The 27262-nt window shown below is 42.4% G+C and overlaps 1 protein-coding gene across 2 annotated transcripts; it reads left to right on the top strand.

Moving 5' to 3' along the window:
* The first annotated feature begins 8601 nt into the window (after nt 1-8601).
* PLIN2 (perilipin 2) lies at nt 8602-25444 on the top strand. 2 transcript variants are annotated; one of them, XM_040481349.1, is made up of 9 exons: nt 8602-8686; nt 10130-10181; nt 10266-10461; nt 12752-12834; nt 13668-13953; nt 14468-14649; nt 15770-15904; nt 16592-16882; nt 25032-25444. In XM_040481349.1, exons 2-9 carry the CDS (start codon nt 10152-10154, stop codon nt 25170-25172), a joined length of 1344 nt encoding a protein of 447 aa, XP_040337283.1. In that variant the 5' UTR covers nt 8602-8686; nt 10130-10151; the 3' UTR covers nt 25173-25444. The 2 variants fall into 2 exon arrangements, with proteins under 2 accessions (XP_040337283.1, XP_040337284.1); XM_040481350.1 differs by lacking the exon at nt 25032-25444 and having other exon boundaries at nt 16592-17010.
* Nucleotides 25445-27262: the final 1818 nt, after the last annotated feature.

The raw sequence follows: 27262 nt of genomic DNA, 5'->3' as shown, positions 1-27262 counted from the left end.
CAGACCACGCCTCCTCCCCTTGAGTAACCTCCTGCTCACCCGTTCAAACTTCCCGATCAAAGCACACCCCCGACCCTTCCCCAGCCAATCGGCCGAGGCCACGACCCTTCCCCAGCCAATCGGCTGAGGCCACAGCCATTACCTCACCAACTGCCCCTAGACCCCAATAAAACCTTTGTGCTTTTGAAACTCACTCTCTCCCTCCGGCATCTCACCGCTGCGTCGGTGCAGGTAGGGGATTGAGCTCAAGCTAGCTCGAATAAAGGCTCTTTGCTTTTGCATCGGACTCGGCTCCCTGGTGGTCTTTGGGTATCATGAATTCTGGGCATAACATGACCTTCTTTCCTATCTACCAAGAACAGTTTCTTTCTGGTCTCCTAAGGAAATGGCCTTCACCTTTGTTTGTTTGTTTCTCTTAGTTACTAGTTCATTCCCTCTTGCTCTTTATTTTTTTAATTTTTATTATTTTTTATTTTTTAGACAGAGTGTGGGGACGGGGCAGAGGGAGAGGGACAGAGAATCTTAAGCAGGCTCTACCCCCAGTGCAGAGCCCGATGTGGGGCTTGATCTCATGACTGTGAGATCATGACGTGAACTGCAGTCAAGAGGTGGACGCTTGACTGACTGAGCCACCCAGATTCCCCATCTTGCTCTTTATTTTAATATTCATTCAACAGACATTTACTGGGGTCTTTCAGACATTTCTTCTTCAGAGACAGCATGACATAGCTGAAAGAAATTTGACTTTGAATGTTGCAGACAGGATCTGAGACCCAAACTCCATCACTTCCACACCTGATAAGCTTGGACAAGTGACTTTGAGTCAGAACACAGAATGGGAATAGCATATCCTTCCTACTCCTGTGAGAATGTATTTTGCAAATTGTTTAAAAAGTAGAAAGATTTTTATTAATTTGTAGATGCCCCTAGGGATAGGGACCTAATAAACTTGTCTTTAGCATTTTGGTTTGAATTCACCTATAAAGTGCATTTGACTTTTTTGGTGAGAGTGCAGGCTTGTCAGGATTGGGGTGTGTTGGGAGAGGATACCTCAGTAGAGAGACTCAAAGCAGACAAAGAACATTAAACCACCTTGGGAAAGGGAGATTCTTTAAGGAGAGAAAATGGGCTGAATGAATAGATGAGGGGCCCTCAGAAAATACTTTGCCCACTTCAATTTTCCTGTGGTCAAGCCCTGATTGTTATGACCTGGATACACAGTGGACTGTGACCTTCAGGTGGAGCTGCTTAGGTTACTCAGGACAAAGGCCACTCATTTTGCAAACTGCTATGCTCTAGGAACCCCCAAATCATAAGTTCTTAGGTTGTTAGGTCTTGAGGTTAGGAATTGGTTCTCTTTCTAGCACTGGGGCTAGCCAGTAAGCTCGAATTAGAGTTTTTTGGGTTTCTTTTTAAGTTTAATTATTTATTTTGAGAGCGAGAGGGGGGGGGAGGGGTAGAGAGAGAGCAAGAGTGACGATCCCAAGTAGGCTCTGTGCTGTCCACACAGAGCCTGATGTGGGGCTCAAGCTCCCAAACCATGAGATCATGACCTGAACTGAAATCAAGAGTGGAATGCTTAACTAACTGAGCTACTGAGGCATCCCAAATTCAAGTTTAAATTAATAAAAACAGTTGACTCTTTTTTTTTTTTTTAAACTTTTTTTTTTTCAACGTTTATTTATTTTTGGGACAGAGAGAGACAGAGCATGAACGGGGGAGGGGCAGAGAGAGAGGGAGACACAGAATCAGAAACAGGCTCCAGGCTCTGAGCCATCAGCCCAGAGCCCGACACGGGGCTCGAACTCACGGACCGCGAGATCGTGACCTGGCTGAAGTCGGACGCTTAACCGATTGCGCCACCCAGGCGCCCCTAAAAACAGTTGACTCTTGAACAGCACAGAGGTTAGAGATGCCAACCTCCTGCATAGTCAAAAATCTGCATATAAGTTTTGACTCCCCCAAAACTTAACTATTAATAGCCTACTGTTGAGAAGCCTTACTGATAATATAAAGTCGATTAACATATATTTTGTGTTAAATGTATTATATACTGTATTCATACAATAAATAAGCCAGAGAAAAGAAAATGTTATTAAGGAAATTATAAGGAAGAGACCATATATTTATAGTACTGTACTGCACTTATTGAAAAAAATCTGTATATAAGTGGACTCATGCAGTTAAGCCCTTGTTGTTTAAGGGTCAACTGTATATACTATAAAGGGCAATTCTTTTTTTTTTTTTAATTTTTTAAAATGTTTATTCATTTTTGAGAGAGAGAGTGAGTGGGGGAAGGGGCAGAGAGAGAAGGAGACACAGAATCCAGAGCAGGCTCCAGGCACTGAGCTGTCAGCACAGAGCTTGACGCGGGGCTGGAACCCACGGACTGTGAGATCATGACCTGAGTTGAAGTCAGACGCTCAACCAACTGAGCCACACAGGTGCCTAAAGGTCAATTCTTTGTGTCAAAATGATTCAATGAAACAGACCTGCTGTTGCGTTATACTTTTGTACACTATGTGGGAAGGCCATGGAGTCAGGCATCTCGGGTTCTGGTTTCAACTCTGCCAGCTGCGGTGCCTTAGGCAATTTCACTCACAAGAGTCTGGTTTGAATGCAGTATTTCTCAAAGTGTATTTCTTGGATTACCTGCATCAGAATGACCTGGGCTCCTTAAACATTTCTGAACTATTTCTTAAATCTGGTGAAAAAGAATCTCTGGGGATGAGGTCCCAGAATCTGTATTTTTAACAAGTGCCCCAGGCCAGTTGTCATGCACACAGGGACTCACTGGCTAGGACCCTCATGAGGATCTCTTCCTACTCTAAAATTCTGTTCATTTTCATCACCTGGATTTTACTTAGCTCTATTTTCTGTGAACAACATGAAATTAAAAGGAGAAAGGCCATGACATTGGCTAAGAACCTATTTGCCTCGTGCTGTTTGGGGCCTTATACCCATTGTCTTATTTTTGTGCACAATAATCCTTTGAGGTAGGTGTTACTGTTAGTAGCATAGTATGCGTAGATTCCAAGTTGGAACTTTGTACAAACTTCTAGCTAAAAGAAGGATAAGTTCTGGGGATGTAATGTATAGCATGGTAACTATATTTACCAGTACTATTTTATAGATTTGCAAGTTGTCAGGGGGGTATATTTTAGAAGTTCTCATCCATACACATAACACAAATTATAACTATGTGACATGATGGATGTAATAGCTAACCTCATTGTGGTAATCCTTCTCTCTCTCTCTCTCTCTCTCTATATATATATATATACATATATATATATAAACACATATATATAATAACTACATTGTATACCTTAAACAATGTTACATGTCTATTGTATATCTCAATAAAGCTGGGGAAAAAAAGTTGGGACTCTGGTTTCAAAGTCAATGGTTTTTTTTTGTTTGTTTTTGCCACAGTATCAGGCTATAGTAAGAAACTACAGAACTTAATATAATTGATAAGCTCTAGTGCTGGCACCTTTATCTTCATACAATAGATTGCTATTTTAAGAACTGTTTCTTCATCCTTTCAGAGGTTCTCCTATTGTGAACATTAATTACCTAATGTGATGATGACAATATAAAAACAGTAAGCAGGGGCACCTGGCTGGAGCAGTCAGTGGAACATGAAACTCATGATCTCAGGATTGTGAATTTGAGCCCCACAATGGGCACAGAGACTACTTAAAAAAATAAACAAACAGTAAGCTTCATTTTAATTACTCTTTACCTTATTTTTCTGACCTATTTAAAATATATTCTTGTTCTATGCATTTTATAAAGCAATTTAAGTCCTTTCTGTGTGATAGGGAATAAACTGGATATAAATAACAAAAAGCTGTATTATGAACTCATTTAATAATTGCATTCATTAATTCAGAAAAGAAAATACATGAAGTTGTAATAGTCCATGATCATTTCAGTTTATAAAATCTCAAACTTATAACTAGCTACAAGATGGAGGGAAATAGTAATGCATCAGACAAGAAATAGATTTGAAATTTGATGAGATCTATCTTTTGTATGCTTCTACCTGAGGTTACCTACTTCAAACAAAGAAGAGAAGGGGTCCTGGCAGGCTGAAATATATAAAGGTCTTTAAAAAAATTTTTTTTTAATTTTACATTTATTCATTTTGGAGAGACAGAGTGAGACAGAGTGTGAGCGGGCAGGGGGAGAGAGAATGAGACACAGAATCTGAAATGTTCAGCACAGACCCCGACGTGGGGCTTGAACCCATGAACCATGAGATCATGACCTGAGCCGAAGTCAAACACTCAACCAACTGAGCCACCCAGGCACCCCTATAGAGTTCTTTTAGAAGGAGAAGGAGGTTGATTTGTTTGGCAACTAAGTTAAGATAAAGTCCATGTGAAAGAGGAGTTGCTGTTTCCTCTCCAAACTATTTGTAGGGGAATAAGAGAAGAATGCCAGAGGATCAGGTTTGGGCATGATTAGGAAAGTACATTAATTGGGTCATCCAAGAAATTTTTCCTGCTGGTGACCAGTTTGAACTGGTCAAAACAGAAATCATCTGGCCTCATTACTTATTACTTGTGATCCATTATCTTTGTCTCTGGTCCGTGAGAAAAGCAGTTTTATCTAATTTCAAGCTTAGATGAAAAGAAAAGATGAGCATAGTATTATTTTTCCTATGTTTGGACAGGTCTGTGTTATGATAAGGGTATAGGAAGAGGCCCCCATGTGGTTTGGAATAAGGTTTATAGAAAGAACATTATAAAGCCATAAAGAACGTAAGGTATTGTTATTTTTTGGATTAAGACAATACAGCTGGAAGGAACCCTAGATACCATCTAACTCCTTCATGTTACGGGCACTGAGGCCTATGAGAGTCAAGTTCACTCATTGCCTAAGAGCACATACCAATTAGTGGTAAGCAGTATAGATACTGGAGCCTGACGTACCTGTTTGAGGCTCAGTCTTGCCATGTACCAGTGTGTGGCTTTGGGGTTGAGGAGGGCCTCACAGAGGTGAAGGGCTGTGTCGCAGAGTGAATAGAGTTTGCCAGATGGGCAGGCATTCCAGACCAAGAGACTGAGGGTATGTCCAAAGAGCAAGGGAGGGGAGGGGGAGAAGCCTGTAGGAGGAGCCTGTGTGGATGGATGTAGCTGGTGCACACAGTCCTTATGGGTCAGCCAAGAGAAATAGTGGGGGAGGAAACCTGTTGCCCTGGCCCTTCCAGAGGACACTTAATTGCCACATTTTTTTTTCTTGCTATTTCACTATTGCTCTGTATCAATAAGATACTCAAAGAAGGTTGAGTTGTTACAACTCTAGGACCGTTGTCTTCGGTCAACAGGGTCTCCCTTACTTTGCAGTCCAGGAAGGAAGGCTGGGCAGGAGTTGGGATATTGCTGGTCCCTTGGGATCCCTTCTCTTTTCCTCTGTGAGCTGAGTTCTCTTCACTCAATGCCCAGCATGGTTTTCTTGGACAAAAAAAGCTCTGGGTGTGGTTAGAAAACCTTAATAATAGCTATCATTCCTATGCACCTGACATTGTTCTGTTGAGTGTATTGATTTACTTAATCCTTGCAAAAACCTTATGAAGTAAGCACAACTATATTTTTTCCTTTTCTCAACTTTTCAAAACTTTCCTAGAGAAGTATAACAAATACAAAAATATATAGAAGTTTAATATATTTTATTATATATATTAATAAATATTATATAAGATTATACTAATATACATTTATGTAAATTTTTTAAATATTTATTTTTGAGTGTGAGAGAGAGACAGAGTGCAAATGGGGAGGGCCAGAGAGAGAGGGAGACACAAAATCTGAAGCAGTCTCCAGGCTCTGAGCTGTCAGCACAGAACCCAACATGGGCTCAAATTCATGAGCCCTGAGATCATGACCTGAAGCCGAATTCGGACGCTTAACTGACTGAGCCATGGAGGGGGGGAGGGGGTTAAATTTATTTTAGTTTAATAAATTTTCACAAAAAGAGCATAGTCACTAGCTCCCAGCAGAAGAAACAAAATTAGCAGCACCCAAGGGCCTTCGGTGGTCCCATCCAGTCACCAGTCCTCCTCAGCCCCCAAACCAACTACCATCCTTCTAACAGCAGAGCTCACTGAATTTGTTTTGTATAGTATTACTTGTCTGAAGCCTCTTTGATTTACACGACATTGCATGTAATGACAGGTCCGCTCATTTTCTCTCTTTGCTACATTATTTCCTCTACTGTGTATGTTGAAACATCTTAAGCTCCAGAAAAGTTGAAAAACTAGTACAGTGAACAGTTATATACCCTTTATTTAGAGCATGAAGGACTATTATTTTCACTTTATAGATGAGGGAACTAAGACAAAGAGAAATTAGGTAAGGAGTCCAGGTCATGCCCTTAGGATCTAATCTTGCCTGGCTGGCTGCTAAGTCATAAGACTGTGGGCAAATCTCATAACTTGTCTGAAGTTGTTCTTCATTTAGAAGATGGGAGTTAACAATCCCCATTTCATTGAGTTTAGAGACTGTTGTGAGGCTCAAATGTGAGGAATATGTGAATGTGCTATGTCAAGAGTAAAGGGGTGATATTCAAAAGGGGTGTTGTTAAAAATGCAGGCTCCTGGGCCTCACTCCCTGGAGATCCTAATTCAGTAGGTCTGGGGAAGGAGGCTGAATGTTTAACAAGTACCCAGGCGATTCTAATGCACTAATTCCCTACCGCACTACGCAAAAACAATTCTTTAAAAAGAATTTTTTTAAGTTTATTTATTTGGAGAGAGAGAGCGCAAGTGCATGGGAGGGGTGGAGAAGAGAGTGAACTCACAAACTGTGAGATCAGGACCTGAGATGAAATCAAGAGTCAGATGCTTAACCGATTTAAGATTAGTCCCTGGAGCCCTCACCTTTACAGAAATAAAAAAGCAAAAGGAAGCATGCTCAGCCTTAAGGAGGACAAGTGACTCAGGGGTTTAAAACAAAAGAGGACAAAATGGAGCCATTGTAGGTGAAAGGGCAAGAGTTCTCTGTTGCAAAATGAGAGGTCAGATTAGAGGGAAGTAAAAAAAGAAAAAAAACCACTCAACTCTTTATTACTCAAAATTCAATACATTCCTGCCATCTTACATCACAGCATGGGTTCGATTAACAACTGACACACCAAACCTCTGCTGATAGCCCTAACAAAGCTGGAACAACAGAAAGAAAAAAAAAAAAGGAGAAAGAATTTGATTGCTTAAAGCATTGAAAATGTCAACATAGTGGGGGAAAACATAAACCAACCCCGTACCTTTTTGGACTTCCTAACATTTATCTTATGGTTTAGTATTGTGTTTCATTTTGAATCGCAGGGTGCGAAGGGAGGGAGAAATACTGTATTCTCTTGCGGAGGGCCTCTAGATGCAGGGCTTCGGTCTTGTATAAGGGATGCTTTTTTTTTTTTTAATGTTTACTTATTTTTGACAGAGAGCGCGAGAATGAGTGGGGGAGGGGCAGAGAGAGAGAGACAGACAGACAGACAGACAGAATGAAACAGGCTCCAGGCTGTCAGCACGGAGCCTTAGGCGGGACTGGAACTCACGGACAGTGAGAGCATGACCTGAACCGAAGTCGGACGCTCAACCGACTCAGCCATCCATTAAAAACGTACGGGATACATTTTTAATGGTCAGTTTGGAGCTGCAGATATGATACACAGTATCTACGTGCACGCACCATAAGTTAAGTAATGGAGCTGTATGTCTTTTGAGAGCTTTCCACAGTTGAAACGCCGCTGCTTGACACAGCCAGTCGCCAGGCCCCGGGAGGCGGCCATGACCTGGCGGCCGTCCCGGGCGCTAGCTCCCCTTCCACCTGTCCCTTGTTTGCCTTTCCCGTGAGAGAGCGCGAGGGGGCAAAGGCTGGCGGCGACATCACGCGGTGATCCCCTGCCGCTGGTCTGTTCGGGGACACGTCCACGGAGCTCCTACCCTGCCCGGGGCCGTTGCAACTTGTTTGCTCAGATAATCTGGTTCAACTCCCTGCCTTTTAAGACGAAAAAAACTGGGACGCAAATGTTAACGATGTAACTACCCTTTCTTTCTTTGAAAAAGCGTTAACAATTTTTTTTATAGACCATCTTGCATAATAAGCACAGGCAGCTACCATCCTGGAGTCATTTGGAAATAACTGTTCCTGGGGGAAAAAAAGGAGACCAACCGACGGCATTCTAAAGCCCTTCTTGTGAATTAAATAAGTGAGAAATACATTTGAAAAACTAACCTTAAAGACAAAAAAGCAATAAAACAATCTCTACAGGACCGTCATCAGGTTAAAATTTCACCAAACGTTAGAAGTCATTTACTCGCTAAAAATAATCCCAGAAGCCGTCGTTTCCGCTTTTAAAGGCAGCTCTGTTTTGCGGACTGACGATAATCAACAGGTTACGGTTCGTTCGTAACGCGACTCCACCGACTCCTTTTCCAAAACCGGCGAGGCCGCCGGCGCAACGACGACCTCCGCCACCCGCCTGGCAGGGCGCCCACGCCGGCGGGAGCGCGACCCTCGGGCGGGGCTGCGGCTGCTCCGCGTCGGGGCCGCGGGTCACGTGCTGCGGGGGCGCGGGGGGCGGGGCTGGCGGGGTATATAGTCGGGTGGCCAGAGCCTGGCTTTGAACGTCGCGTGGGACTCGTCGGAGCGTGGTCTCTCTGTGCTAATATCGGTTGGTAGGTGCGCGCCCCCTCTGTGACCCGCGGCCTGGCCCGGGTCCCCCTCGGGGCTCCAGGCTAGGGGACGGGGCGGTGGTCCCGGAGCCTGCCCGCCTCGCGGCCTCGGGGCGGTTTCCGGGTCCGGGCTGGGAAGGGGCGGTCTCCTGGGCCTGCGCTTTCCAGTCTTGCTTTTTTTTTTTTTTTTTCTTTCTGGAATCTCTGCCAGCAGCTTCAGTGCGGGTGTAGCTTCTTGGCTTGGTTGCGCGGTAACAGTTTCCATTTGTCCCCGAAAGTACATTATCGGAAAGGAAATGTGCTAGCAAATCGTCTCCAGGCAGAACTCTGTGGGGTTCACGGCGGCAGCAAGGCTGTGGGTGCTGGCGCCTGACTTCCCCTTCGGGGTGGCTCTTACTCATTTTCTGTGTCTCTGGGACCCTGGGCGACCGGAGGGTAGACTGACTAGCCCTGAAGTGGTGGACAGCGGGCCGTGCAGATAGATTCTTCCTTCCCAGGTCTGCTGCTTAGCAGTGAGGCAGTTTTATGTGGGTGTATAGTCGTTGGAGGAACTAAATGAACATTTAAAAGCCTCCTGGAATGTTTCTCAATTCCTGGGAGCCCGCCTTCCCTCTCGTGCTTTAGTCTCCCCTAGACTAGTTGCAGTCCCTTCAAAGGAAGGAATAAATTCCCCTAAAGTGCTCCATTTTATCAGAGGTATTTATCGGTGCCTCATGTTATCACAGATGGTCTTGTCAAAGATGTCTTCTACTTGAAATCTTTTTAAAAAATATTTTACATTTAGGGGCGCCTGGTTGGCTCAGTTGGTTAAGCCTCCAACTTCAGCTCAGGTCAGGGTCATGATCTCCTGATTAGTGAATTCCAGCCCCTGGGGCTCTGTGCTGACAGCTCAGAGCCTGGGACCTGCTTCAGATTCTGTGCCTCCCTCTCTCTCTTTGCACCTCCTGCGCTGTTTCTCTCTCTCTCTCTTTCAAAAAAAAAAAAAAGAAGAAAAACCATTAAATTTTAATAAAAAATATTTTTAAGTAATCTCTACACCCAGCATGGGGCTTGAACTCACAACCCCGGATCAAGAGTCGCATGCTGACCCATGCCAAGCACCCCTCTCTATAGTTTTATCATGGATTTTAATTTGGTTCCACAGTTTTTGTGAACAGATGTTCCTCTTCAAAAGGCATTCCTAATATCCTGGTGGAGAACAAGACAAACATCCCAATAACTTTGCTGTTTCCTATAGACCCTGTTTTCTATTGGAATTTTACCCATAAATTCTGAAAGCCGGCCTCAGAAGGTGTTTGCCTAGGGGAGAGCTGCCAGCTTGAGAAATGCAGAAGACCACACCTACTGTATCTTGCATGTTTCTCTTGAAATTAACATTTACTTGAGTGGGGACTGAGTCTGGGAGAGTCTTACCCTGGTGTCTTGAAAGAAGTTTCTCTTCCACAGATTTCTTTCTTCAGGAGGAAAAATGGCATCGGTCGCAGTTAATCCACAACCGGTATGACCTTTAAGTACAGTTTCTTGATTCCTTTCCCTCCTGTGTGTTTTGAGGAATTAACAATTTCCTCTGCCTTGGTTGCAGAGTGTGGTCACTAGGGTAGCTAACCTACCCTTGGTGAGCTCCACATACGACCTTGTCTCCTCGGCTTACATCAGCACAAAGGATCAGTATCCTTGCTTGAAGTCCGTGTGCGAGATGGCGGAGAAGGGTGTGAAGACCATCACTTCTGTGGCTGTGACGAGTGCTCTACCCATCATCCAGAAGCTGGAGCCACAAAGTGAGTTCTGATTTCTTCCTCAAGATTCAGTCCAAGGGATTGGGCAAGGGTGAGCCAGGAACTGTCTAGAATATGTGAAAGCCAGCCTTAGACTCCTAGCACTTAGAGGCAGCCTCAGGGAACCCCCTCTGCCTTTTCTTAGGTACTTACTGCCTTTACGTACAAACTGCTGGGTAGGGGCACTGGGGTGGCTCATTCGGTTGAGTGTCTGACTCTTGACTTTGGCTCCGGTCATGATCTCACGATTTGTGAGTTTGAGCCCCACATCAGGCTCTGTGCTGACAGTGCTGACTGTCTCCATCTCTCTGACGCTCCCCGTTTGTTCTCTATCTGCTTGCTCTCCATTTCTCTCTCAAAAATAAACTTAAAAAAAAAAAGCCCTACCGGTGGCCCTTATTGTTATGGAAAGCGTCTGCCTCATAACAATAGCAGATATTCACGAGAGTTAAACAGTCCTCCAGTGATGCCTCTGTCAGCAGAGATCACAAGGGGAGCTAGTGGGTGAAATGAATAACTGATTTCCTTGGGATCACACAATATGCATGAACTATTGTCAAAAGTAACATATTTTTGATGTACAATTAACACACCATAGAACTCACCCACTTAAAGTGTACAATTAAGTAGTTTTTAGTATATTCACAGAGTTGTGCAAGTATCTCTATAATCCGTTTAGAACCTTTTCATCACCTCAGAAAGGGACCTCATACCAGTTTCTGTTGAAAAAGTTCTTTCTGTTGAAAAAGTTCTGAAAATAATGTGATAATTTCATACCATTGTGAATGAATTTAATGCCTCTGAATTATGCAGAGGTAAAACCATTTTTATTTTAAATAGTGAAAATGGTGAAGTGTATGTTTGTATTTTGCTACAATTAAAAAAAATAAAAGGATGAAACCTTACACCCATTAGCAGTCTCTCCCCATCTCCTTCCAACCCCCTTAGGCAACTACTAATCTATTTTCAGTCTTTATAGACTTCTCTTTTCTGAACATTTAATATAAATGGAACCATAAGAAATGTTTTTCATGACTGGCTTCTTTCATTTAGCATAATGTCTTTGGGGTTTATCCATGTCGTGTTGTATCAGTGCCTTATTTTATTGTGGAATCATTTTCCATTGTGTGGATAGATTGCATTTTACTTATTCATCAGTTGAGGGACATTTGGGTTCCTTCTACTTTCGGCGATGCTAAATCTTTTTTTTTTTTTTATGTTTATTTATCTTGGGGACAGAGAGAGACAGAGCATGAATGGGGGAGGGGCAGAGAGAGAGGGAGACACAGAATCGGAAGCAGGCTCCAGGCTCTGAGCCGTCAGCCCAGAGCCTGACGCGGGGCTCGAACCCACGGACCGTGAGATCGTGACCTGAGCTTAAGTCGGACGCTTAACCGACTGAGCCACCCAGGCACCCCTTGGCGATGCTAAATCTTGAATGTTACTGTGAACGTTCGTGTACAAGATTTTGTGTGGATATATGTTTTCAGGTGTCTTGGGTATATACCTAGGAGTGGGATTGCTGGGTCATATGTTAACTGCTGAAGTTTTTGAGGAACTGCCGGCTTGTTTTCCAAAGCAGCTGCACCGTTTTACATTCCCACTAGTAGTGTAGGAAGGGTTCCATTTTTTCATGTTATTAACTGCTTTTGAGTAAAGGTTTAGATACTTCCTCTAAATGGTTAAATCATGGCCTTCTGGGATTATAAGGAACCGTTAGGGACCAATTTTCCAACTCTGCTTCTTCCCAGATGGATTCGTTACTAGTGCTTGGCTTGGCCATCATTGGAAGGGAAGCTTGGACTAAAATCTGTGCTTTGTTGGTGACATTCAGGGTGCTGTTAGCATGCTTTTTCCTGCTAATAACCCAAAATACAGTTCCACTTACTGAATTAAGTGTAGGTAGGGATTAAACTGGACAGGAAGTGCTAATTTTTAGAATTTTCAGATACCTCATTCCCTGAATGAGGGTTCAGTTGAAGCCTGGCTTCTCTTAACATTAACCTTAGATACCAGTTGATGAGGAAGAAGCTTCTTAGCCAGCTTCCTACCTGGCACGGCGTTGCCACTGCCTGCTGCTCCCTTCCACTTCCTTATTTCCTTGTCTGTAGAAGACAATTGCCAGCAACCTGCTAAGCCTCTTCCATCTGAGCTAGAGAAACTAGGCAGTGCATTGTATTGTAAATGAAGATCAACATTCTTCCAATTTTTTATAAAAATGCCAAAGGTCCAAGGTATAATAGTATACGTTTTTATCTGCACTTAACATTGTCTTCATTTGTGATTCTTCTAGTTGCGGTTGCTAATACCTATGCTTGTAAGGGGCTCGACAGGATTGAGGAGAAACTGCCTATTCTGAATCAGCCAACAAACCAGGTGAGCTTGGTTGGGCAAGAGTGCCAAGGCTTGCTGCCTCACACGTCTTCATGTTCTGTCTGGTTAGCCCAGGCTGTGCGTGTCATGAACTTGCCATAAACAGGAGAAATAAATTCTCCTCCTGAATGTATTTTTGAAACAGCGATGGCCACTCCCTTACTTGCTGAATTACTGTCAGGTTGTCTCTAAGGAACAAGATGAATTCTCCCCCTTTGGTTGTCATGCTTTAGTATGATCTTTATTGATTTGTGGCTTTGCCTCTGTAGATGATATTGCTGTCACAAAAAACTGATTCCCATATGGTATTAGATAAATGAAGAGGTGGTATATAAACATTTTTCTCACGGTGTCTGAGAGCCCATCCTTTAGGATGGGGAACTGACGTCTCTGCCCAGGTGTTGACCTTCTGGGGCTGTGCTCCTAGGGCCAGGTGGGCATGGTACCACCTGTCTATATGCTCCTAGGTGTGCCTGGGCTGCTGCTCTCACTGTGAGCATGTCAACATGGAAAATGCCATTCTTCTCTAGAGGATCTTTTGTACCTTATTACATGTTTGTCCTAGTTCAAATGAAATACCTTGACACATTTTGTATCGTTTTACCTTATTGGCTCCTCCAGCAACGCTTGAGCGGTGGCAGATAGGGCAGATAGATCTGCTGAGGAAATTGATGCTTATTAACTCTTGGCGATTTGCCCAAGACCTAAAGCTAGAGAGTGAAAGGGCCAGATTCCTTGTTAAGCACTTCCAATGAGGCTGTCCTCGTTAAGACTATAATTCTATATTTACACCTGTGTTTCTGATCAGCCAAGCAATCTGTTTTTTTTACTTGTAGGTTGTTGCCAATGCCAGAGGTGCTATGACTGGGGCAAAAGATGCTGTGACAACTACTGTGACTGGAGCCAAGGATACCATGGCCAGCACCATCACTGGGGTGATGGACAAGACCAAAGGAGCAGTGACTGGCAGTGTGCAGAAGACCAAGTCTGTGGTCAATGGCGGCATTAACACAGTCTTGGGAAGTCGGATGATGCAGCTGGTTAGCAGTGGAGTAGAGAATGCACTCACCAAATCCGAGTTGCTGGTAGACCAGTACCTCCCTCTCACTGAGAAAGAACTAGGTAATTGGATATTTGTCTTGAACTCCTAGTTTATATCTTAAATCTGTCTTTTAAAACTGCTTCATTGAGATCTACTTCGTATACCAAAAGTCACCTGTTTGATTCTGAGTTGTTTCATATAGAATTCTACATAGTAAGTTTGGAAACTTTGGGAGAAATTAACTTAGAGAAATTTTCTATAAATGGGTTATTTTCAGTGGGCTGCTTTACAGAATCATTAAACATTTTGTGCCTACTATGTGCCAGATACTGTGTTGCCCAAGAAGCTCACTGATAGGGGTGGGGGGGGGGGTTGAGACACATGTAGATAAAGATGTCAGATGCAGTGATGTCAGATGCAGTGTGTTTTGGGTGGTCAAGCCCAGAAGCAGACAGGAGCTGTCCTGGGGGAATGAGAGCATAATTGCTAGGTGGGTGGGTAGAATCAACAAGGTAAGATCCAGGTTAGAGGCCAGGCCTCCTCACTTCTAGATGTGATCCCTTGGGATTTTTGTTCCTTTATTTCTAATTTCAGAAAAAGAAGCAAAAAAGGTTGAAGGGTTTGATACGGTTCAGAAGCCAAGTTATTACATTAGGCTGGGATCCCTGTCTACCAAGCTCCGCTCACGTGCCTACCAGCAGGCCCTCAGCAGGGTTAAAGAAGCCAAGCAAAAAAGCCAAGAGACCATTTCTCAGCTCCATTCCACTGTTAACCTGGTGAGTAGAACTTCATTTAAAGGTAGCTAAAGTGAGCTCATCCCTCTGGAGGGATGAGAGAAATGTAATCATGACATCCAGGAATTTTAATCTTGTGAACAACCCAGTAGAAAAATGGGCAAAGAGTTATACAGACAACTCACCGAAAAGGAACGATAAATGGCTGAAATACATGAAGCGATGTTAGTCTTCTTCTGAGGGGCCAAGTTCCAGGTGCTTCCCCTGGCCTATCACAGTGGCAAAATTTGATGCTGTGGGCAGTGAGGTAGAGAAAGAGGTGTGCCTGTACTTGTGTTTTTCTGGGGGATACGAGGGATTGTTCTGGGCAAGTTACAAACACACCTATGCCTTAGGCAGTTTTACTTTTAGAAATGTTTCCTTGTAGGAGCTCCTGGGTGGTTCCATCAGTTAAACGTTCCACTTCGGTTTAGGTCATGATCTCAGCGTTTGTGGGTTTGAGCCCCGAGTCAGGCTCTGTGCTGACAGTTTGGAGCCTGGAGTCGGCTTTGGATTCTGTGTCTCCCTCTCTCTCTGCCCCTCCCCTGCTCATGCTCTGTCTCTCTCTGTCAACAATAAACATTTAAAAAAAAAATGTTTCTTTATAGATGCACAGATAAGTTTAGAGTTACAAAACACTATAAACGATGCCTGTCAACTAATCAGAAACTAATTAAATTGATACATCATAAAAGACTTGTGTAGCCATTAAAGATTGCCAAGTTGCAGAACAGTCTGTATTGTACTACCCTTAGAAGCTGGTTTCTTCTTGGAAGGGGAAAGAGGTAGCTGGCAACAGGGAAGAGGGGGTTTTAATTCCTTTTCCTTTTGTAATTTTATGTATTATGTATATACATGTTAAATTTGAGTTGCCTTACCTGTGCTAAAGTGGATGTAAATTTGGAGACAGTGGTTTAATAAATAAAGGCAGTAAAAAACTATGATTACTAGGTTGATTTACAAAAACTGGTAATAAATAACAATGATAGTGGGGACAACTCTCCTTAAATTCTCATGGAAATTCTTGTTTTTTATATTGTCTGATTTATATCCTCTGAGAACCGGCTAATATGAATGCATGTCTGACTGGTTTGTTCCTTTGTGTTATTTCAACATACTCCAGATTGAATTTGCCAGGAAGAATGTGCAGAGTGCCAACCAGAAAATTCAGGGTGCTCAGGACAAGTTCTATCTCTCCTGGGTGGAATGGAAGAGAAGCATCGGCCATGATGATACAGATGAATCCCACTGTGCTGAGGTGAGACACTGGGGAGAGTCATCCAGTACAGTTTCTGAAGATGTTTTATTTTTCATTTCCATTTTCCCATTATTCCTCTTAGAATACTGTCTTCTATCACAAGTTTGAACAATACTGGGTACATAGGTTGTTCAGTGACAGAAAAGCAAAATGTGCAGTAATTTAACCTACAGACCCACGTCTTGCCCATATCAGAATACAACTAAATGAGAAACTTAGGCCTTGCCCTCATAAGGGGCACAGACTCACAGGTGATATGGCATTTTTATTGCCACAGTGCTTTCTGCTAGCATCAACACAGGTGCTATGAGAATGTATAGGAAAGGAAACTAACTCAGCCTTAGAGAAAGGACGGGTGAGTCAGATGGCTTCCTGGAAGAGAGGAGTGCTAAGTTGAGGTCTAATGGGTGAATAAACTAGGTGGAAGGGTAGTAAGGGCCTGGATGTTCCAGGCAGAAGAAGTACCATGCTGTAGTCCTAGAAAGTGGTTCTTTGGTTTCCCAAAGCTCATATGCCTACTGAAAAGTGGACAGAACTGCTCTTGTATTCTTGGGTTCTAATGAGGATTTTGAAAAGTCAAAGAATCCACATACGTGGTAGACACATACCCAGTTTACTGTAATTGAACTGACTGCTAAATAGCCCTGTTGGATTCACTGCTAATTTTTAAACTTGCTTTATTTTTAGCACATTGAGTCACGTACCCTTGCTATTGCCCGCAACCTGACTCAGCAGCTCCAGACCACGTGCCACACCCTGCTGTCCAACATCCAGGGGTTACCACAGAACATCCAGGATCAGGCCAGTAACGTGGGGGTGATGGCTGGTGACATCTACTCAGTGTTCCGCAACGCTGCCTCCTTTAAGGAAGTGTCTGACGGCCTCCTCACTTCTAGCAAGGGGCAGCTGCAGAAAATGAAGGAGTCTTTAGATGATGTGATGGATTATCTTGTTAACAACACACCTCTCAACTGGCTGGTAGGTCCCTTTTATCCTCAGCTGACCGAATCTCAGAATGCTCAGGACCAAGGTGCAGAGAAGGACACAACCAGTCAGGCCCAGCAGCCTCAGCACAAAACACATTAAACCTGTCCTTGTCACCAGTAGATGGTTCAGCCAGCCAGATGATCCTTTCTGTTCTGTTGAAATTAACCTGCTAGACAACCTGGAATTGGGGAAGCAGCTAGCTAGGAAAAACGTCCCCAGTTGTAGTCTTTTCTAACTGGATTCAGAGCTTTAAAATGTCTGGCATCAGCAGACGTGTTCTGTTGTTTACCTGGCTGGTAAGAAAAGAATGCTAGATGGTACATTGGTCGAACTCACAAAAAGTTTCAGTGCTTTATGGTCTCAGTGTGTTAGCCTTGTTGCTGTTTATTTGTATTGAATAAAAACACCTTCGTGTGGGCTGTGGTGTGAACTGGTGTCTGCTCCAGTTTGGTCTGAGCAGGCTTTGTCACTGATTGGTCTCACCAAGCATGCCTGTACAACTTCAGTTTTTTATTTTTCATAAAGGAATGTCCCCTATGAATTCAATAAAATTCACTGCAGAATAGATCGATTTTATGCTGTGTGTTCCATGTGCTTCGTGTGTTGCTTTCATAGAGCTGCTTGGCCTGCATGATGGGGTTATTAACACACATCTGTGAATTCCAACTGGCCCAGTGGGGAGCTTGGCAAGGTAATAACATTAGAAGGCTAGTGCTAAAAATGGAGGGTTTCACAACAGGTCTTAAACAAATTAAAAGCTAATGTGCATACCAGAATTTTTACAAGGTGACAGTTGTTGCCTTTATCTCCCCATTCACTCAACCTCTGAGGGGGTTTTTAGGCCAGTAGAAGGCTACTTATGGCTGAAAAGGAATCAAAACTGAAAGGAAGCAATTGGCATCAGTTTCCTGTAAAGGCAGTATGCCTTTCTTGGTAAAGGGCTGTTGAAAGCGAGAGCCCTGAACCGAGACTAGTCAGTGTCCAGTCTCAGCTCAATTTGACTTGCCATGTTGTCACTTTGGGAGAAAGTCACTGACAATAGTTGGGGAGATACCTTTAGGAATAATTAGAAATAGAAAGACTTTTAGACTTTGGATCCTTCTGTAGGAAAGCATTCTTCTTACCTCCACCTGAGGGTGTTCAGACTTCTAGTCCCTCGGTGTTGGTCAACTAGGGAGGAAATCTCATGAATCTCCTTGTAACAAAGCTGCAGGATGCCAAACTGTTTAAAAAACAACTTGTCAAATAGAGCTACATACTTCTGCCTGTCCCCGCGAAAAGGATAGCAAGGCTGCTCTTTAGAGCTGAAGTCTAAGGTTTGTCTCTTTATATTCTGGTTCCTCCCTCCCCTTTCTCCCCAAGAAAACAAGGAGGCCGCGCGTAACTGCATGTGCCCTTGATGTGAATGAGACCATCAAAGCTTACAAAGTGACAGAACTAAGTTTTGCCCCTTGAGGTAACTCCAGGAATCAGTAAACAGGTGAGATGAATTGGAGGGGAGAGACTCACTGAGATACTTGAAGCCAAGAAGTATCTAGTTACTGGGAAGGTGGACTGCCACAATTCCATGGGCTTCCGGGATGGAAACCCATCCATTCACTTGCCTGCCTGGTCCCAAGAACTGGCATTTTCTAGAGCAACTGACTCTTAAATATTTTTTAATTTCTTCATCCTAATTGGACATGACCTTGCCCCTCCCCCTCAAAACTCCAAGGCTCCTATCTTGTGGTTCTAATTGGTTGGTAAATTACATACCGTAGCTATACACATACTTTCTTACCCTGAACATAAACTTGTTTTCCCATTATGAAAGTTACAGGGCCAACTGAATTGCTTATGGAAAGGAGACCATTCCCAAAGCTATTCATGAACAAGACTACTTAGCTTCCAGAAAAACAGCACTAGCCCTCATTTTTTTGCCATGAGCTGTGCTCACTTGTGGTTTTGTCTGGCTTTGTGTCTCAAGTTTGTGCCCATGTGCATTCCATTCTGTTGTCAACATGTCTCAAAATCCATGGTCTTGCATCTTACAGCTTTATAGTTTCATAAACTGGCAGTTTGGTTTAACAGACTTTTCCCCAAGGAGGACAATTCTAGTGAGAAAAAAAGCCGATTAATCACAATATCTAACTATGGACGGTTTTTAAACATTTGGCTGCATGAAGGCTGACGTGGCGTGCTTGAGTGTTCAAAGGTTTTTTGTTTTTTGTTTTTTTTCCTTTGTAATAATAACATGGACTCTGGTTAGTTCTGGGTAAAAAAATCAAAAGAATGGTGTGCTAGCCATTCATCTCTTAGCCTTAGTATTTTCACCTGTAATGTAAAATTAGTGATGCTTCAACAGATCAAAGTGAAATGTTTGAGGATGGGATGTCTTTCTGTTTTGCACTAGAGGCATAGGGGGACACCACTGTGGGGCAGTGACATACAGCATCTTTAAGTTGCCAGTCCAGGTGTAATATCAGGACGTGATTAAGAAAATCTATCCACTATCAAAGTGCAGTGTAGGTATTGAAGAGCTAATGAACTGAGAAGGGAAAAACTGAAATTTGGTCTATCTGAAACCTCTCTTCTAGAATATCATTTAGCTCATAGAGGTGGCTGGTGAGGGAAGGAGGAATAAAGAGCAGGATAGATACTTGTGCACCAGTCTTTAAGGAAATGGAGTCTAAATGATGCCTGGGAGAGCAGATGTGGGGGTATGGAAAGGAGGGCCTTTTGTCGGTCTGATCTCCCTGATCTCCCTGTGCTCTCATGGACTTGGGACTGTCCCAGCTCCAAGAGTGACCTAGTACTGAGTCTGCATGGATGATGATCTCGTGAGATGTAGGTGGCTATGTTATTCTATCTATGTAGCTGTGTTACAAAGTGATTTAATCTGGTATTTGAGTTCCTAGTAGTATAAGGCATGGACTCTGCCCTGATGAAAATGGTAAAACCAGAAACTTTGCTCAAGAGACTTTTATGGTCTTAGGGGAAGCTTGTTGATGAACATTCAGGTAATATCCTGGTATAGGACATTGTTTATCCCTCACTCTGTTCCAGGCTGCCAATTTAAAAATTCCCTACCTATATTATAAAGTTAACCTGCAAAATATTACACTTCAGCATAAGGCAGTATAGGAATGGCAGGGCAACAATTTGAGTTTTCAGTTTTATTGACCAAAGCAAAAGGGAATGCTAACTTAGGTGATATTTCCTGTGAGAGGGGAAAAAAAACGTTCTAATGTCTTCTAGAACTTAGGAAAGGAGTGCCTGGATGGTTCAGTCAGTTAAATAAGTGTCCGACTCTTGGTTTTGACTCTGGTCATGATTTCATGGTTCATGAGTTCTTGGACAGTGTGCAGAGCCTTGGGATTCTCTCTCTCTCTCTGTGTCTCTGCCCCTCCCTTGCTCATGCTTGCTCTGTCTCAAATAAACTAAAAAAAAAAGGAAAGTGTTAACTACATCTCACAAAAGTAGTGAATAGATTAAATGGTACTTTTATGTAGGTAGTGTTGGAGAACTAGTTACCACTTAAATTATGTCTTCATGTCTCTTGGGTATATGTGTGGGAATGGAATGGAGAGTAGGTCATAGACACCATGTGTTTACTTGTTTGAGAAACTGCCAAACTGTTTTCCAAAGTGGCTGTACTATTTTACGTGCCCACCAGCAAGGTATGAGGATTCTGTTTTCTCCACATCTTCACCAACACTTGTATTTTGGCTTTTATTCCATCCATCCACTTATTTATTTATTTTTTTATGGTTTTAAAAAATGCTTATTTTTGAGAGAGAGACCAAGGAAGGGAGGGGCAGAGAGAGGGGGGAACAGAGGATTTGAAGTGGGCTCCATGCTGACAGCAGAGCCACTGATGTGGGGCTGGGAAACCCCAAACTGCCAGATCCTGAGCTGAGCTGAACTGAGATGCTTAACTGACTGAGCCACCCAGGCGCCCCTATCCAACCATTTAAATTAAAGCTTAGCGTTAATAAGAGTAGACGTTGAATGGTGTGAATGAAGCACTTCAACTTTTGTTTTGTCTGCACAGGCTAGAGCACAGGAAAACTCAGCTAAGGAGGTAGTTAATGGATCAATCAGACTGACTCCCGTGTATAAAATGAACTCTTGGCATGGTTAACAGCACACCAGGGAGTGTTCTGCCCTCTTTGTCTATGCCAGGGATTAGGATTATCAACTGGAGAAATTGACAAAATGCAGATTCATGGGTTCCACCTCCAGAGAATCTGGTTACTAGTCTGGTGGTAGTACCAGACATCTGCAGTTTTTAAAAGCATCCCTTAGGGGCGCCTGGGTGGCTCAGTCGATTAAGCGTCCTACTTTGGCTCAGGTCATGATCTCGCGGTCCGTGAGTTCGAGCCCCGCGTCGGGCTCTGTGCTGACAGCTCAGAGCCTGGAGCCTATTTCAGATTCTGTGTCTCCCTCTCTCTGACCCTCCCTGATTCATGCTCTGTCTCTCTCTGTCTCAAAAATAAATAAACGTTAAAAAAAAAATTAAAAAAAAAAGAAAAAAGCATCCCTTAAAAAAAAATCAAAGCATCCCTTAAAATAGCATCATCCCTAGTGATTCTACTGTAGGTGACCCACTGAATACTGTTAGAGAAGCAAAGGAAACAGGACTAGGGTTACCTATAGTTCCTTTTCTCCAAACAAGACTCCCAGTGTGGGTTCCATAAAGTGTCCTAAGACCTACGCTTGATTTACCTGCTCAAATGAATGGAATACACAGGAGTTAACAGTGACTAGCTGAATGCTGTGCAATGGATACATACCAAGGATTACTTTGTGATCGGTGTCAACCTGCTCCCTTTGCTAAGAGTTCTAATCACTTCCACAGACTCTTGTTGGCTGAGGACAAAGCATCAGGGTACAAGAGGGTGTTTCTACAGTAGGGAAGGTGATGTGCACCAGGGGATGGTACTCAGTGTTGATGTAAAACAGTGTTCATGTAAAACAGAGTTCTGTAGCTCACAAGCACATAAACAAGCTGCATATGCAATCTGTTCTGGGTGGTGAGATGTTTGTGCTAAATCGAACTCTCACCAGGGTTTATCTTACGTATTTGGTGATAGAGCTAGTCACTCACTACCTCTTGCATGATCCTTTCATAACACTAGAAATCAAATTACTTTTATACAAACTTAAATTTCAGTTTCTTCTTGTCACTACATTAGCGCTTCTATACTTACTCTATTTCAAAATAAACCAATTTTCCTGATTCTGTGTCATATCAGCATTGCATATACACCTTTACTAGCAAGTTACCTTCCCACAGATGTTATTTTTATTTCTGTAATAGTCTCACCTTAGCCAGGGCACCAGGCCACCAAGCACTAGCCTACTGTTAGGCAAATTAGAAAATGGCACCTTATAGTGCCACCTTCTGGAAAGTTGTTATAATAAATATGCGAATCAATGAAGTCTATGTTATGAAAGGTGCCCCAGACGTTGTATGAACAGGTTGCAGGAATCCTAGCATGGTCACTTGGTTTCCTGAAAAGCATGTGTTGATGGTTTCCTGTCCTTTCAGGGGGAGACTATGATTATCTCATTAATTCCATAGTAAGTACCAGATTCTTGAGTGTGGCCTCTATCCCTGAATGGGTTTTCTCTGAAAGAGACTCCTTACACTCCATCAATGGTCCAAACTACACTTGCTCATGTCAGTGAAAAAGGATTTATTTTATAGATGTGCGAAATGATTTCTCTTGTGCCACATTTCTCATGAAGATGGTCAGGCACAATCACTACATTTTACATTAAACTCACCATGGAAACTTGATGGATTGTGACTACCTCTTAGTTGTCCTACCCTCTATTCACAGCCTCCAAGTAGGTTTTACTGGTAGCCAAGAATTTAATGGACATTATACACTCTGGATCATTCTGGATATATGGAAGGGGAATTATTCACATGACTCTTGTAAAGCATCTCAGGTACTAGAGTTGTTTTTTTTGTTTTTTTTTTTTTTTTTTTTTGATAGTGGTGCTGAAAACTTTTCTCCAAAAATTCTAAGTTTGGGATCCCCAACCTTCTGCAAAGATAGGACAAGTTAGGTGACTTTGGAGGTAGTGTGTGTGTGTGTGTGTGTGTGTGTGTGTGTGTGTTGGTATTTAAGGAACATATGAAAATAAAAGCTACTCTTTACTGAGCAACTTTTACAAGTTAGGCTCATTCTACCTTCATTCTTCATCTGTAACCAAATCAGGTATCTTCCTCATGTGAGAGGTGAGGAGACAGGTTGAGAAGAGGTGGGTGGTAGGATGGGGTTTTAGTTTGATGTCTTACTGTTGTCAAAGTGCATGCATTTTTTTTTTTTTTTTTTTTTTTTTTTTTTTTTCCTGTTCTAGCACTCTAGCTCTCTGATAAGAGAAAACTGCAGCTTGCCTCTTTGGGGCCCAGAAAATCTCTCTGCCTGTAGCTTCTTGCGTTGTACCTTCCTGTTCTATTTTATATTTGTTAAAAACAAAGTCATACTGGATGTTAAAACATACTATTAACAGACATAGTTTAGAAGAGAGAGCTAAGTAAGGTGTATCTTTTAACCTACTAAAGCTCAAATTGCAATAGTTGGCTTGTCTGACTGATGCTCTGAATCAAATTGTATAAGCATTGCTGGCTTTGGTGGATGTCAGGTTGGATCGAATCTTTGCAAGGCGAACATTGATAAATAGCTAGAATGTAGTTTGATCTACCCAAACTGAGAGCCTCAAGAATAAATGGTAGAAGTTTGTACCTCAGGCCAGACAGTTCTCTGAGCACCTGAGTTCTTTGGGAAGATAAACAAGATTCCCTCTTCTTGTCTGTTTTTCCTCTGGTTTCATTTTTACTCTTTCTTAATTGTGAAATGTACACAGCATCAAATTTACCATTTTAGCCATTCTTTTTTTTTTTTTAATGTTTATTCGTTTTTGAGAGACAGAGACACAGCATGAGGGGGGGAGGGGCAGAGAGAGAGAGGGAGACACATAATCTGAAGCAGGCTTCTGGCTCTGAGCTGTCAGCACAGAGTTCAACGCAGGGCCCGAACTCATAAACCGTGAAATCATGACCTGAGCTGAAGTTGGACGCTTAACTGACTATGCCACCCAGGCGCCCCCATTTTAGCCATTCTTAAGCGTACAATTCAATGGCATTAGGTACATTCACCATGTTGTGCCATCATTATCACTTTCTATTTCTAGAACTTTATCATTATTCCAAGCATAAACTGTAACTATTAAACAGTAACTCCTCACTCTTCCCTCCTGTTGTCTGCATTTTGATGGATTTTTGTTGTTTTGCTTCTGTTAGATAATTAGCTAACTTTTTTTTCTCTGCTATCAAGATTCCAGCCTTTAGTAATTTATTACACCTTACTAATTTTCTGCTTTTAATCTGCTGTCGCCTAAGAAACATCGCATAGCTTATCAAAATTGTATGTAAAGTAAGAGTTAATAGAACTTCTTATCCCTAAAAGCCTTTCCTATGCAGAGAAGAATAGGACTTTGGGATGGCTGTTTCAACTATTAAAACACCTTTTCCTTCCTCAGTTCCTAGATGTTGCCCAAAAGGGTTATATTTGTAAGTCAGACTTCTGGAAAAGTGGAATATTACTACTGATTTTAAGAGAATAGTAGATTAATAGATGAATAACTGGAAATGCCTTACATTTTGTATTTTCAAGAAAACTTTCATTTAGTAAGTTCCCCCCTAGTTAGTTTCATTTTATTTTATTTTTTTTTATTTTTATTAAAAAAAAATTTTTTTTTTCAACATTTATTTATTTTTGGGACAGAGAGAGACAGAGCACGAATGGGGGAGGGTCAGAGAGAGAGGGAGACACAGAATCGGAAACAGGCTCCAGGCTCTGAGCCATCAGCCCAGAGCCTGACGCGGGGCTCGAACTCCCGGACCGCGAGATCGTGACCTGGCTGAAGTCGGACGCTTAACCGACTGCGCCACCCAGGCGCCCCTAGTTTCATTTTAAAGAGAAGTTTTATAATATGAGTGAACTGTGGTAATATGACTAAACACCTTTCAGGAAGCATGGCTATGGAGAAAGGGAGGCTCATTCACATGCAGTAATCAGGGTCTCCATGAGGACAGTGCAGTTCACCAGTGTTTGTTTTAATATCCAAGATTCTTCTTTTACAGGTATTTGATTTCACTGCTATAGACTTGACATCTGAGACTGATGAAATTCCAGATATTATTGCTTTGGAAGAGGAGGATGGGTCAGATCATTCACATGCTAATGGCCCCGTGTCCTCTCAGGGCCAAATGTTGAATAACTAACAAGAAAATACTCCTTTTGGCTGAATACACAATTTGTGTCACAGTAAACTTCAAGCTTGCTTGCGTGTTTATTCCTGAGGTTTTGGGGATTAATCTATTGTGGGTCAATCTATTCTTTTTTTTCTTTGGCTGCTTGGTCTTAATTGTAATGAAACTGATTGATCTAAACTTTTGTAAGAGAACCTCGTTCTGTATCATATGTCATTTTATATGGTTCTTCAAAATTTAATTATTGAAATGCCTATAATAAAAATGGTGCTGTATAATCTTGAGTTAGTGACTTTTTTTTTAAATATACTAATGTAATGGACATTTGTTTTTGTTTGTATTTTTGGCCTCCCAGGATGGGGGTGTCTTAGTGGGTCTGTAAGTCAGGGTTTTTTTTTTTGCCTTCTCCTAGCCTAGGGGTGGGCATCTGAAAACAGGTCAACTGGGAGGAAGTATATCAAGATGAGTAAAGATTGTGGATATTAATCTTGGCTCTGCCACTTACAAGTTGTGTGACTTTAAACAATTTACATAATTTCCCTGTACCTCAACTTCCTCATCCGTAAAATGGGGATTTAGTTTGATGATAATAATAGGTTTGCTATGAAGAATAAACAAATTAACATTTGTGAAAAGCTTAAAGCAATGCCTGGCACAGAGTAGCGTTAAATAAATTGTAGAAACTATGGTCAGGCCAGTAGCTATGAGCGTCCCTAGTGTCCAAATAGTAGTTTTGTTTTTTTTTTTTTTTTAATGTTTATTGATTTTTTGAGAGAGGGTGTGAGTAGGGGAGGGACAGAGAGAAAGGGGGACGAAGGATCCGAGGCGGCTCTGTGCTGACAGCAGTGAGCCCAATGCAGGGCTCAAACTCACGAAATACGAGATCATGACCTGAGCCGAAGTCAGATGCTCAATTGACTGTGACACCCAGGTGCCCCCAAATAGTGGTTCTGAAATACCTTTTTCCACTAAAAGAAATCAGGGCTTCTTGGAGAAATGGCTGATTTCAGATTTGAAGCAGAAAATGTACAAGATGCTCCTTGAACTTCTTGCTATTCCAGATAGCAAGGAAGCCAATTTGAAGGGTTCCCATTGACTAGAGATAGGACGATTTGAACTTCAATGAGGATAATAATTGCAATCAAATATGAACTCCATTAATATCTAAATATATCCCATTAAATATCTAAATATATTATTATACATATAAACAATTTCATTGGTCACTTTCAGGGGATGATAGCAAACCAATTAACTGGTAAAATAAAGAGAAAGGATCAACAGTCTATCCTTCCTTGTATCTTTACCATGAGATAAACTAGACCATGAGGGAAAATTTCTATCATAAAAGTATTGCTACTAACAGAATAAAAAAATGGTATCTTGGTCAGTGTGGACTGCTATAATAAACTACCTTAGACCAAGTGGTTTAAAATGTTTATTTTTTTTTTTAATTTTTTTGTCAATGTTTATTTATTTTTGGGACAGAGAGACAGAGCATGAACGAGGGAGGGACAGAGAGAGAGGGAGACACAGAATCGGAAACAGGCTCCAGGCTCTGAGCTATCAGCCCAGAGCCCGACGCGGGGCTCGAACTCACGGACCGCGAGATCGTGACCTGGCTAAAGTCGTACGCTTAACCGACTGCGCCACCCAGGCGCCCCAAATGTTTATTTTTGAGAGAGAGCGAGAGAGAGAGTGAGAGTACAAACAGGGGAGGAGCAAAGAGACAGAGGGAGACAGAATCCGAAGCAGGCTCCAGGCTCTGAGCTGTCAGCACAGAGCCCGACATGGGGCTCGAACCCACAAACTGTGAGATCATGACCTGAGCCAAAGTCAGAAGCTTAACTGAATCAGATCATGACCTGAGTCAAAGTCAGCTTAACTGACCGAGTCACCCAGGTGCCTCTAGACTGAGCGGTTTAAAAAACAAACATTTATTTCTCACAGTTCTGAAGGCTGTAAGTTTGAGATGTTTCAGCACGATTGGGTTTTGGTGAAGACTCTTCCAGGTTGCAGAGTCCACTTCTTTTTGTATCCTCTGATGGCAGAAAGCGCAGAGAGAGAGAGAGAGAGAGAGAGAGAGAGAGAGAGAGAGAGAG

This window comes from Herpailurus yagouaroundi, unplaced genomic scaffold (assembly GCF_014898765.1).
Source record: "Herpailurus yagouaroundi ecotype Mexico unplaced genomic scaffold, PumYag 160, whole genome shotgun sequence".
Taxonomy (NCBI): Eukaryota; Metazoa; Chordata; class Mammalia; order Carnivora; family Felidae; genus Herpailurus; species Herpailurus yagouaroundi.
This window is presented reverse-complemented; position numbering and strand designations above follow the sequence as displayed.